This window comes from Typopeltis vanoorti, chromosome 2 (assembly GCF_054136105.1).
Source record: "Typopeltis vanoorti isolate ZY-2024b chromosome 2, IOZ_Tvanoo_1.0, whole genome shotgun sequence".
Classification (NCBI taxonomy): Eukaryota; Metazoa; Arthropoda; class Arachnida; order Uropygi; family Thelyphonidae; genus Typopeltis; species Typopeltis vanoorti.
The window spans coordinates 135,142,198-135,155,541 of NC_143550.1; the positions used below are offsets into that span (position 1 = coordinate 135,142,198).

At 37.3% G+C, this 13,344-nt stretch overlaps 1 protein-coding gene across 1 annotated transcript in view; it reads left to right on the plus strand.

Moving 5' to 3' along the window:
- Positions 1-13,344, plus strand: part of LOC150109447 (1,5-anhydro-D-fructose reductase-like) — a 193,934-nt gene that overhangs the window by 80,451 nt on the left and 100,139 nt on the right. Inside the window, exon 2 of the mRNA XM_090402383.1 lies at positions 11,032-11,199. Within this exon, the coding sequence (XP_090258509.1) occupies positions 11,032-11,199 (168 nt within the window). The remainder of the gene's footprint in view (positions 1-11,031; positions 11,200-13,344) is intronic.

A 13,344-nucleotide genomic window follows, 5' to 3' on the forward strand; every position in this document is an offset into this window, starting at 1 on the left:
GGTCCACCTTTTACCACGAGTTGCCTCAGTCCTGAAGATACTTCAGGTGCAAACTTTGTTTGCTTACACTTGGATAACGGATTAAACTAAATTTATTATATATCAAGTTTACTTGTTGCTGATATATCTCCTGCTCACTCACCATCAGGCCTTTTCTCACTATTCCCTTCATACTCAAGCTCTGCATGATCACCATTATCAGAATGGATGAATTGTTAATTAAATACCTCATTCTTTCTTCTCTTACCAGGTATCAATAGATTTCTTTGGAAATCTTTTGTACTAATTGGCTAACTGTACTGAGTGTACTCTACTGATTGGCTAATTGCTTGTACTGCACTTTTATTATCCTCAATAACTTTCCAAGCCTGTAGGTATATTCCTCATATAATTGATTATTACCTGTAATCTTATACTGCCTTCTTCTTCTTCCATTCTGCATGTCTAATCTCTTTGATTTATTCATTTTATACCTTATTTAACCTTTTAATCTTTGGAATACATTCAAGCATTCCATTTTTAAAGTATCTTTACCACTATCTCCATGTAGTGTTGATGTCTTTTCCAGTCATCTCATTCAACTCCTTATAACTCAAAACTCTTTTCTATATTTTCCATTATCATCTGTCTTGTAGTTCCATATATATCCTTTCCTCAGAGAATTTATTTATTTATTTAGCTTATGGCTCACACATGAAAAGTTACATTACATTAATTCTTAATATATATGGACATAGTAATAGACATATGTACAATAATAAGACAGAATACAGTCATAAAAGAGACACTCAAGAGAAGTCACCATGTGACTGCTCATCACTTAGCCAATCATTTCATAGTTACTCTCACCTGGAGGGAAATCTGACATTCCATTTGCAATCACATCCTCCTGTGCGATTGTATCCGAGTCTCGATTCTTGTGTGCTGCTCTGTCACACACTAAAGTAATTGAGAAATTCATTCTCCTTGCTCCTACATGCCATCTCTTCTTTTCTGTCTGTATTACCATAATTAGAATCACCCATAATGACCACTTTTCTCTTGTTTGATATGCCAATTTGTCTATACTTTGTCACCATTCCTTCACATTTCCAGGCTTATCACAAAATATATCATTCAGTCTACATCCACCTCACACCAGATTGTCTCAAAACCAATGCTATTATTTCCTGTTCACATCTTTATCTTGTGTTAGCACATGTCCTTGCTTTCATCAGCAGTGCTCTGTCTTCTTTCCCCCTTCCTATCTCATGAAAACACATCATGCCCCACCCCTCATCTGTATTCCCATTAGGATATCAACCTTGTTAAATACGTTTCACTTATCCCAAGAATTTTTGGGCCACTGAACTAAACCATGGCAAAATTTGTCCCTCTTTATCCCAATACTTCTGTCATTTTGTAAATAAACACATCAAATCATTATTGAACCTGTAACCAGTCCTACTCACAACTCTTTTCAACTGTGCCTATATCATATTTTATATCAAATGCAACTACTTCCCCACTCTCATTTACACATTCACTACTGTTTCTGGCATCTGGTCACATTATATTATTAATATTATTATTTTTTTCTTTTTGGTAACCTCAATAGAGTTAATAGACTCATCGTGAGAACCCACTCAACCAACATGTCTCTATCATAATGAACTCTGAAGTTATTTACACTCCCTGCATTCACAATGTAGTCTGGCAATGCATTCCACTCACCAACAACTCTGCACATAAAAAATCTATCCCCTCACACCCTTCTTCCCATTTTAGTATCCACTCCTTTTATAATTTCTTCTGTATTGATCTGATAGAATCCCTTAACTAACTTGAAGACCTCTATGACATCTCCTCTTTTCCTCCTATCCACCAGCTTCTGTAATCCACACTCCCTCAAAAGTTCTTCATAACCAATACTCAGAGTCCTGATATCACTTTGGTCATTCGTCTCTGTATTTTCTAGTGTTTCCACATCACAATGAAAAGTAGATCACCATATTTGAGCACAATAGTCCATAAAACTCCATATGTGGTCTGACCAGTGCCAAACTTAATCTCTGTAAATGGGAATGGGAGAAGAAGGATAGATGGAACAGGCAATAATATAATGAATATTATGTTATTGCAAGTGTTGCAAAGACTGCACATCATTTTGCTACTATAATAAAAAGTACATTGACATGTAGGGATAAGGCGATGGTGGTGGTGCTTCTATATCAATGTACTTTTTATTATAGCAGCAAAACGATGTGTAGTCTTTGCAACACCTGCAATAACTTAATATTCATTATATTATTGCCTTTTCCAACTATCCTTCTTCTCCCATTCCCATTTACAGAGATTAAGTTTATATTTTATAATGAATTTTAGTAAGAATTTCGACACCATTTTTCTTCCAATTAGTTTTGGCTCTGATACAAAACTGCAGGAAACCAAACCTGACTGTCTGATGTTCAGTTCTGTATTCTTCATAGAATACCTACAAGAAAATAACATCATCAATATCAATTTCCTAATATGTATCCTCAAGAGATGTTAAAAGTTGAAATGGATAAACAGATGGTGTATGGAGGAGCCGAGTCCAGAATGAGGCAGGTGACCAGTGGTGTGACTCAGGGCTCTGTGCTTGGGCCAATTTTGTTTAATTTGTATATAAATGATATAGGAAATGGCTTAAAGGGAGATATTCAGTTGTTTGCTGATGATGCAAAGTTGTGTAGCGCAATAAAAGCTGATGTTGAAAGTTTGCAGGATGATTTAAATAAGCTGGTAAAATGGGCAAAAGATAATGGATGTCAGTTCAATGTGGAAAAGTGTAAAGTCATGCATTTTGGGATTAAAAGATTACCAGCTGTGTACTACATTGATGGAAAGGTACTCCAAGAGATTGATGAGGCTAAGGACTTAGGGGTGTTGGTAGATAGGGAGATGAAGTTCAGAGGACACATTGCTAAGGTGTCCAAGATTGCACATAGGATTACTTGGTTGTTGAGGAACACACTGACATCCAGAGATAAAGAGGTTATTATTCCCCTTTATAAGGCATTGATACTTTCACATTTGGATTACTGTGCTCAGGTCTGGTCACCTGGATTCCTTGGAGATGAGGAGGCTGTGGAGAAGGTTCAGAGAAGAGTGACCAAGTTGGTGAGTGATATAAAAAATACCCTCTACATTGATAGATTGAGAGTGTGTGGATTGCAGAGATTGGTTGATAGGCGAATAAGAGGTGATATGATAGAAACATTTAAATTACTGAAAGGTTTTTATAGGATTGATGCAGGGGAAATGTTTCAGCTGTGTGATAGTGATGGAAGAACAAGAGGTCATCTCTGGAAATTAAAGAAGAGTGTGGTTAACAAAGGTGTCAGAACAAGGTTTTTTGCCTGGAGGGTGGTGAACGAGTGGAATTCATTGCCTGACTTAGTTGTGAGCTCTTCGTCTGTAAATGAATTCAAGAAGAGATATGACAGATATTGTTTTGCTAGTTTGGGTCTCCCGCGATGAGTCTACTGACTCCATGGAGATACCCGTAATAATAATAATAATAATAATAATAAACCTGAATTTATAACTGAGAATTGATCACACAGAAAAATGGCTCAGAATCTTGTTGCTGATGATTATGATTATTTCAAACTTCTGTTCTTCTTGCCAGATGTTTAAGAAGAAAAGAGGAGAGACTAGCAAATATTTATGTTAGTTTACAGTTCTGATATATAAAACCATATATCAGCAATTGACTGGCCTTGCAATGGGTAGCACCCTCTCTCCATCTTATGCTGATCTCTTTATGGAGGATTTTGAAAGTAAAATCTTATCTCAAACAGACCCTAAACCCACAGTATGGTGTAGATACATGGACAATATCTTTATTGTTTGGAACCACACAAAAAAGGACCTGTTCGACTTTCTTAACAAAATCAACTCTCTGCACCACACAATCAAATTTGCTCTAGAACTTGAAAAAGATAAAAGATAACCAATTATCATTTCTGGACACCTTAATTAAGAAGCTTCCGAATGGTGGTATCAACCTCTCAGTTTACCCCAAACCTACCAATGCAGGACGTTATTTACATTTCAGTTCCTGCCATCACATTTCTCAGAAACTTAGTATTGTACACATGCTGAAGAACCGTGCCTCTCTCCTTACAACAGATCAACAAGACCTCCAGGAAGAACTATCCCTCATATCTACTAACCTTACTATGAATGGATTTCCTCGAAGACTCGTCCACAAGATACTTTTCTCTGAACCCCGACAAAGACAACGAGATGATATATGTTATATTTCTACCATTGTCATTCCATACTTAGAGACAGTTTCCAATAAGATTGCAAGGCTCCTTAGACCACATAAAATAAGAGTGGCCTTTAAACCTACAAAAACAATTAGACAATTCTTAAGATCTCCAAAAGATAGCCATCTTTTCTCCAAATATGCTGGAGTTTATAACATACCCTGCTCGTGCGGCTTGAAATAGATTGGCCAAACTTCGAGGAGCCTTGAAATTAGGCAAAAGGAACACATAGGTGACGTCAATAATAACAGAGAATCAAAATCGGGGTTAGCTTTTCATTTCTCAAGAACGAACCATAACATAGAGTGGGATAGAAGCACAATTCCTTGCATAGAGGAGGACTTCCACTCCTGAATTTTTAAAGACGCCACAACAGTTGCCCGCTGTATACAAAACCTTAACAGGAACCAAGGACTAATCTTTCCCGTGATCTGGAAGACGCTTACTAGATCTCTCAACTCGCAGAACTGAATTACAGTGCCAACTATGGAACGTTCCTAAATAACAACAAGTGAGATCATGCACGCTCTATGCATGGATTTTACCCGCTCTGTTCTTTGTTTAATATAATTGGAATCGGTTGATTATAGTTTGTAACAATTTTTTCACTTTTTAGTGCCTTACATTAGTTATGTATCCTGAAGATGCCAACAGCCTTAGTTGGTGAAACTAGTTGGTATAACATAGTTGTTTATTATATGCACTTGATCAATATAATCCCATTAAAAGTCATTCCAGAGCTTTTTGGTCAAGAAAATTAAACATTTTTTAACATGAGTAGAATCCATGTGGAAACCAAAAGAAAGGTACGTTGTTTTGAACTCCTTAAATGTAAAAAGGCCAAACTATTAAATCACCTTACTTTTTTGAAAAGATGTCGAGACAACAAGATTATTCCAAAGTTTCTATTTTTAAAAGAACAATTCCATTCAAGACGAGCGAAACATATTTATTTTAAAACATCTTTGGCACTTCTACATGTACGGATACAGCATACCAGATTTCTTTTAAGCCAAATAGATTTAAAATGTTATCAGATGTATGACGATATCTCTAGTACTTTAGACCAAGATATATGGTAGCATTTAGACAGAAAGGTCACTATTAGCTATGATAAAGCCTTTACAACAAGCGAACGAAACGAAAACAAAAAATTTAACGATCTTTATACAAAACGTTTTAAGTCAAAACCCTCTCTACCAGACACCAAACTTATTTTTAATTTTTCGGATCACTTATTAACAAAACCAGAGATCAATATGCTTAAAAAAGGTTTCAATTTTGTGATAACATCTGATCATGTCCCTAAAGTGGATATCATTTGTAATATAGAAAGCGCAGTCTCGTCGTTACCGGAATCCATAGCTAATGATATTAGATTAAAAAGTTGTATCATCCTCTCATCTTCCAGAACTGCTAACAAAAACATCACTACTCTGGAAAAAGAACATTGTATAGTTTGAAGAAAAAGAAAGACATTATCATATTGAAGGCAGATAAGGGAATTTCAACAGTGATTTTAAACACCAGTGATTACAAAGATAAGATTAACAGCTTACTGTCAGATACATCAACCTACTGTGTGCTAGTCACAGATCCCACACTTAAGAATCACAATGACACCAGCGATTTAATACGTCACATGGTGAACTGATCTATAGACTTAAAACGAAGATTGAAATCCATGCATCCACTAACACCGACTATATGGTGCTCCTAAGGCACACAAAAATGGAATACCACTACGCCTGATTGTAGATGGAATCAATTCGCCAACTTATCTGTTATCTAAACACCTGGCAGGCCTCCTCAAACCACACATCCATAATTCGGATACTTATATACGAAATTCACAATATTTCGTTGAGAAACTGAACAACATCTCTATTTCCAATACGGACCTACTCGCCAGCCTGAATGTTACATCTCTATTCACTAACATCTCTGTGGAGCAAGTCATCAACATTTAAGGAAGTTTGCTCCCACAAGACATTACTTCTCTGTTCCATCATTGTTTAACATCAAACTTTTTCTTATGGAATAAAACATATATCAGCAATTGACTGGCCTTGCAATGGGTAGCCACCCCCCCCCTCTCCATCTTGTGCTGATCTCTTTATGGAGGATTTTGAAAGTAAAATCTTATCTCAAACAGCCCCTAAACCCACAGTATGGTGGAGATACGTGGACGGGCAGAGATGCAAGGATTATGAATGATATGCTGGCTGAAATGTGTGAGGAGATGGGAGTACAGTTTGTTAATGTGTGGAATGAGTTTGAGGGACGAAGTGAGCTGTATCGGAGCGATGGACTGCATTTGAGTGGTTATGGTGTGAGTCGCTTGGAGAGACTGCTACTGGAAGGTAGAGAAGTGAATAGAGAGAATGAATCAGATCAAGAGGGGAGTGATGTGGAAGAGCAGGAGAGTAAGACAGGAGAGATTGAAGAAGTGGATATGAATGGGGAAGTGAGTGGTATGAGTATAGAAAATGAGAGAATGGGTGTGCAAGAGGAGCAGGGAAACTGGGAGGCTCAGGGTGGACAGGGGGTACACAGCATGAGAAGGGTGGATGCTCCAAGAGGAGGAGAGAGCATGTGTAGGTAGGAAAGGAATGGAATGACCAGGGATCAAGAGGAAACAGTTGGAATCGAAAAGGGTTTTAAAATGAAGAAGCAGAAAGGGAAATGGCCCCAGTCGAGCATGGAGAGATCACATCGAGTGAGTGGTATCACTGGAACTAGTGTAGATCCAGAAATGAGCTGTTATGTTTGTATACCAATGCTAGAAGTATAAGAAGCAAGGCAGATGAAATGGTTGCACTAATTGAGATTGTCGGAATAAGTGAGATATGGTTGGAAGAGGATGACATCCTGACACGAATAGAGATGGAAGGGTATGATGTGTTTCATGAGGATTGAAAAGGTAAAAAGGGAGGGAGAGTGCTATTGATGATAGAGAAAGAGTTATGTCCATACAAAGTAGAGATGCAAGACAGAAATAGTGCCACTGGTTTTGAGGCAGTATGGTGTGAGATAGTGGTGAATGGAATCAAATACTTCGTGGGATGCTGTTATAGACCAGGTAATGTGGATGGTGGTGATAATGAAATGTATAGTCAAATTAGCCAAGGAAATAAGAAAAGGGTGATCATTATGGGTGATTTTAATTATGGCAATATAGGCTGGAATGATGAGATAGCAACTGGAAGTAAAGAAAATGAGTTTCTTGAGTTTTTGAGTGATAACTACCTCAGACAGTATGTACCAGAGGGCACACGAAGATTAAGGGTCTTGGATTTGGTCATCTCATCGGAGGATGTAATTATAAATGAGGTGTCAAATCATCCACCAATTGGTGAAAGTGACTATGAGGTGACTACCTGGGTGGTTGCCAGCAATGCAAGGACCCCTGTGAGAAAAGGGTATATGTGGAACTACAGGGGGGGGGTGATTATGAAGAACTCAGGAGACAGCTTGTGGGTGTAGCATGGAATGAGGAGTTAGCTGGAAAAGAGATCAATGCAACTTGGGGGATTTTCAAAAACTATCTAGTAGATGCAATGTCTAAATGTATTCCAAGGGTGAGTAGGTTAAATAAGGTAGGTGTGAGATGAATGAATAAAGAGATTAAGCATGCGATACAGAGAAAAAGGGCATTGTGGAGGCAGCATAAGAGAAGTGGAAATAACCAATTTCATGAGGTCTACAAAGACCAGGCAAGGAGGGTGACTTGGTTGGTGGGAGTAGCTAAAGAGAGGTATGAATAGCAGTTAGCTAATGAAGCCAAAAAGAATCCTAGGGAGTTCTTTCGATATGTAGCCAGCAAAAGAAAGAATGATTATAGAATGATGACACTGATTGGAAAAAATGGTATAAAGACAGCTGTTGCAGAATGTGTGGTGGAGATACTTAATGAGCAGTTCATAAATATTTTTCAGTCTTGTGAATCTTCATGAAGAGATTGAGAGCAGTTGATGATGGGAGAGGAGAGACTGACTGCAAGTGAGCAAGAAGTGTTTGGAGAGTTGAGTAAACTAGATGTAAATAAGGCTGTGGGACTTGATAATATATCAGTGCATATTCTGAAGGAATGTGCCAGGGAGTTGACACCTGCTTTGACATATTTTTTTTAATATGAGTCTTGCACTTTGTCAAAGTCCTAAGGAGTGGAAGGAGGGAAAGATTGTGCCACTTCATAAAGGAGGTGATCGAATTCAAGCATCTAACTATAGGCCTATCTCTGTGTCAGGTGTTGTGGTTAAGTTGTTGGAGAAGCTTGTGAGAACTAGGATCCAGAGTTGGGGTGACAACAATGGTGTTATCTTTGATGGACAGCATGGATTTGCTAAAGGGAGGTCATGTTTTAGTAATCTACTTACTTATTACAATAAAGTGACTGATTCCTTGGACAGAGGAAAAGGATACACAGTAATATACTTGGATTTCGCAAAGTCTTTTGATAGACTACCTCATGATAAGTTGACAGTCAAACTAGAGCAGATGAGGTTGTATATTTGATAAATGCATTGGATTGGAGACTCGCTATCTGATAGGTATCAACAAGTTGTGTATGGGGGTGCGATATCCAGGAAAAAGGAAAGTCACTAGTGGAGTGCCTCAGGGGTCTGTTTTAGGGCCATTACTGTTTAACTTGTATATTAATGATATTGGTGAATATTTGGATGGAGATATTCAGTTGTTTGCAGATGATGCAAAGTTGTGACGAACCATGAAGTGTAGTGAAGATGTTGTGGCCTTACAGTAAGACTTGAATAAATTGAGTGATTGGGCACAGAAATGGGGATGTGAGTTCAATGTTGCAAAATGTAAGGTTTTAAAATTTGGAAAACAAAGATGGGATGCAGAATTTATGCTTGGTGAGAATATATTGTTGGAGGTAGAGGAAATAAGAGATCTGGGGGTGATAGTGCATAACAATCTAAAATTTAGGGGACACACCACCAAAATTATGAAGATAACTCAAAGGCTTCTGGGAATGATGTGGTGGACACTGATGTGTAGAAGTAGGGAGATTCTTGTTCCATTGTATAAGGCTTTTATTAGGCAACACATAGATTTGGTCTCATGGAAAGGGTCCAAAGGAGACTGACTATGGTAGTTTCTGACATTGGAAATGTTGAGTATGAGGTAAGATTGATAAGATGTAATTTGCAGAGTCTGGTGGAGAGGAGGAAGAAGGGAGATATGATTGAGACCAACAAGTTGGTAAGGGATTGTTATGAGATCAATGGTGGAGAAGTTCTACAGAGAACAGTGGGAGATCAGGGGAGAACCAAAGGTCATCCCTGGAAACTGTATAAAGTGGATGTGAGTAGGGGAGTGAGAGGCAGGTTTTTTTCCTGCAGAGTTGTGAATGATTGGAATGCCTTGCCTGGGAGTGTGGTGTCTGCAAGGAGTTTGAGTGTGTTTAAGACATGGTATGATGAGATGTGTGTGTGTGTGTGTGTGATAAAAGGACTTCCCAGATTAGTCTTTGACTCCATGAGGTCTTGGGGTAATAATAATAATAATAATATCTTTATTGTTTGGAACCACACAAAAAAGGACCTGTTCGACTTTCTTAACAAAATCAACTCTCTACACCACACAATCAAATTCACTCTAAAACTTGAAAAGATAACCAATTATCATTTCATGACACTTTAATTAAGAAGCTTCCGAATGGTGGTATCAACCTCTCAGTTTACCGCAAACGTACCAATGCAGGACGTTATTTACATTTCAGTTCCTGCCATCACATTTCTCAGAAACTTAGTATTGTACACATCACATGCTGAAGAACCATGCCTCTCTCCTTACAACAGATCAACAAGACCTCCACGAAGAACTGTCCCTGATATCTACCAACCTTACCATGAATGGATTTTCTCGAAGACTTGTCTACAAGATACTTTTCTCTGAACCGCGACAAAGACAACGAGATGATATACGTTATATTTCTACCATCGTCATTCTATGCTTAGGGACCATTTCCAATAGGATTGCAAGACTCCTTGGACCACATAAAATAAGAGTGGCCTTTAAACCTACAGAAACGATTAGATGATTCTTAAGATCTCCAAAAGATAGCCATCATTTCTCCAAATATGCTGGAGTTTATAACATACTCGCTCTAGCGGCTTTAATTACATCGTCCAAACTTCAAGGAGCCTTGAAATTAGGCAAAAAGAACACATAGGTGATGTCAATAATAACAGAGAATCAAAATCGGGGTTAGCTTTTCATTTCTCAAGAAAGAACCATATAAAGTTGGAGGACTTCTGCTCCCTAATTTTTAAAGAAGCCACAGCATTTGCCCGCTGTATACAAAACCTTAACAGGAACCAAGGACTAAATCTTTCCTGTGATCTGGAAGACGCTTATTAGATCTCTCAACTCGCCAGAACTGAATTACAGTGCCAACTATGGAACGTTCCTAAATAACAACAAGTGAGATCATGCATGCTCTATGCATGTATTGTACGTGCTCTGTTCTTTGTTTAATATAATTGTAATCGGTTGATTATAGTTTGTAACAGTTTTTTACTTTTTAGTGCCTTACATCTGTTATGTACCCTGAAGATGCCAACGGCCTTAGTTGGTGAAACTAGTTGGTATAGCATAGTTGTTTATTATATGCACTTGATCAATATAATTTCATTAAAAGTCATTCCAAATACTTTGTTTATACTTGTCATTTTAATTCTAAAAATGTATCATTCTAATTTTATAGTCACAACCAGGACAAATTGGTGGGGCTGTTAGATCAGCTGTTGACCTTGGATTCAGGCATTTTGATTGTGCTGCTGTTTATGAAAATGAAGATGAGATCGGAGAGTCCCTAAGATTTAAAATCAATGATGGATCCGTGAACAGAGAAAGTTTATTTATTACAAGTAAGGTAAAGTAAAATTGCATTTGTATCCCTTTCAGGAATTAAATTTTGTTAGAAATAGACTGATCAATACAGAAATTATTATCCGGTTTGTATGTCAGTCAATTCTATCTTGCAGTGACTGCTAAATGAACGCATTTATTTTTTAATGAAATTTTGACATACTGGTTTTGTGTTTCAAACTTTCAGAGATGCAACTTGACATTTTTCAAGTCTCCATTTTCAAGTAGGATAAAGACAATTTCATAAACTTACAAAACTCTCATCTATCAGATTAGATCACTAGAATAATGAAGGAAAAGAATGCACAATAAACAATGAATATAATTTCAGAAATTGCAGCACATCAGCGATTGATATTTACCTTCCGTGATATTTACCTGCTCCTTGATATTTACCTGCTCCTGAAGAAAAAATAGAGAATAAACTAATCCTTACATTAAAGGCATCTTCACAAAATGTATTTTGGGAACTTTCAAGAAGTTCATTTTTCACAAATTGCAAGTCTGTGCTAGCACTCTCTTTTCTCTTATTCTCCATGAAGAATACACACTCCTTAGTCACTTTTTGATATTTATAACAGTTACCATGTTTTGGCAGTTCAGCTTAAATAAGAATAGCTTAATATGTGAATTGCATATTTCCTCCAGTCTATCAAATTTAAACTTTTCATGCTTACAGGTTTCACTATTCATAGGGTTCATGACTAGTGAATGGACAAATTGCATCCTAAAAATATCTTCCATAAAAGCTGTTTCAAATCTGAATGCTTAGTTACTCAAGAAAACAAATTTCCTGAGTTTTCTGAGGATCACTTGAGGAGCACTTGAGGATCTAGGATCCTAAATTTCATTATAGCTCAGAGGATGTTAAAGCAAGCAATTGAGATGCCAGTTTGCCTCTAGTTGGTGAAGTATTGATCCCGTGGTAGCTAGCCATATGAGGACTTCATCTGGGAAAGGATATACAGTCAAATCTTATTATAACAAATTTGCAGTGACCATAAGATTCACTATAGGAATTCACTATAGGAATACTTTGCTATAGTGAATTTGTTTTAGGATAGCATTTTGTGACACAATTACACACACATTGTTAAATGTTTTGTTTAAATCTACTGATAGTACTCAAGGGAAATGTGACTAGTGTATTATGTCTGTGATGAGGAATAAGTTGAAATGTCAAGTATATTTCCCAGAAAACCTTAGATTTGCATATTTGATTCAGTTATTTTAAATAGTTCTTGATTCTGGTGTTTATGATCTTCATAAAAATGTTATAGTCCACATTGATTAGGACTATGGGTCTCCCCATAGTTCTAACTAAGTTGGAATATTTGATTAGTCCCTACCATGGGAAGGGCAAATATCCAGACCAGTTTCGACCTTTATTGAGGTCTCAGTAATTTTTGGGAAATGCAATTAGAGGAAAAATACTTGACACTTCAACTTATTCCTCATCACAGACATAATACACCAGTCACATTTCATTTGAGCATACTATCAGTAGTGCTCAAGGGAAATGTTTTAACAAGATGTAAAGAAAACATTTAACACTGTGTGACACAATTACCTTCAGCACATCTTAAAATCATGTAATATATTCCCCCTACTTGCTAAGGTTATAATCAAGATCTACAAAAAGAGTGACCACAAAAGTTTTAGTCAGTGGATTCTTATCTGATTCCATTCCACTGTGCAAAGAAGTCTGAAAAGGTTGTCTTTTAATTCCCAGGAACTTTTTATTGGTAATAGATGCATGGAGGGTAGTTGAACCATGGAATGCATTGCCTGATGAAGTGGTGAGAGCGAGAATGGCCAATGAGTTTAAGGAGTGGTATGATAGACTTTGTGTTTCTTAGGGGAGGCCTCCCCTCGATGAGTCTTCATAGATTTTGTGTTTCTAAGGAAGGACCTCCCACGATGAGTCTTTTGACTCCATGGAGGTCTGAATAATAATAAAATACAACACAAGAGAAACAGAGTTTCCTCTAATAATAACCCTTGATGCAGAAGATTCAGCCATGCTGTGCTATTAGAGGAAACTCTGTTTCTCTTGTGTTGTGTTGTGCCTTTTAACACCAATTATGTAGGCAGATGAAATCATATTAAAATTTAAAACCAGCAGAAGAATTTAGAACATCAGCAGCTT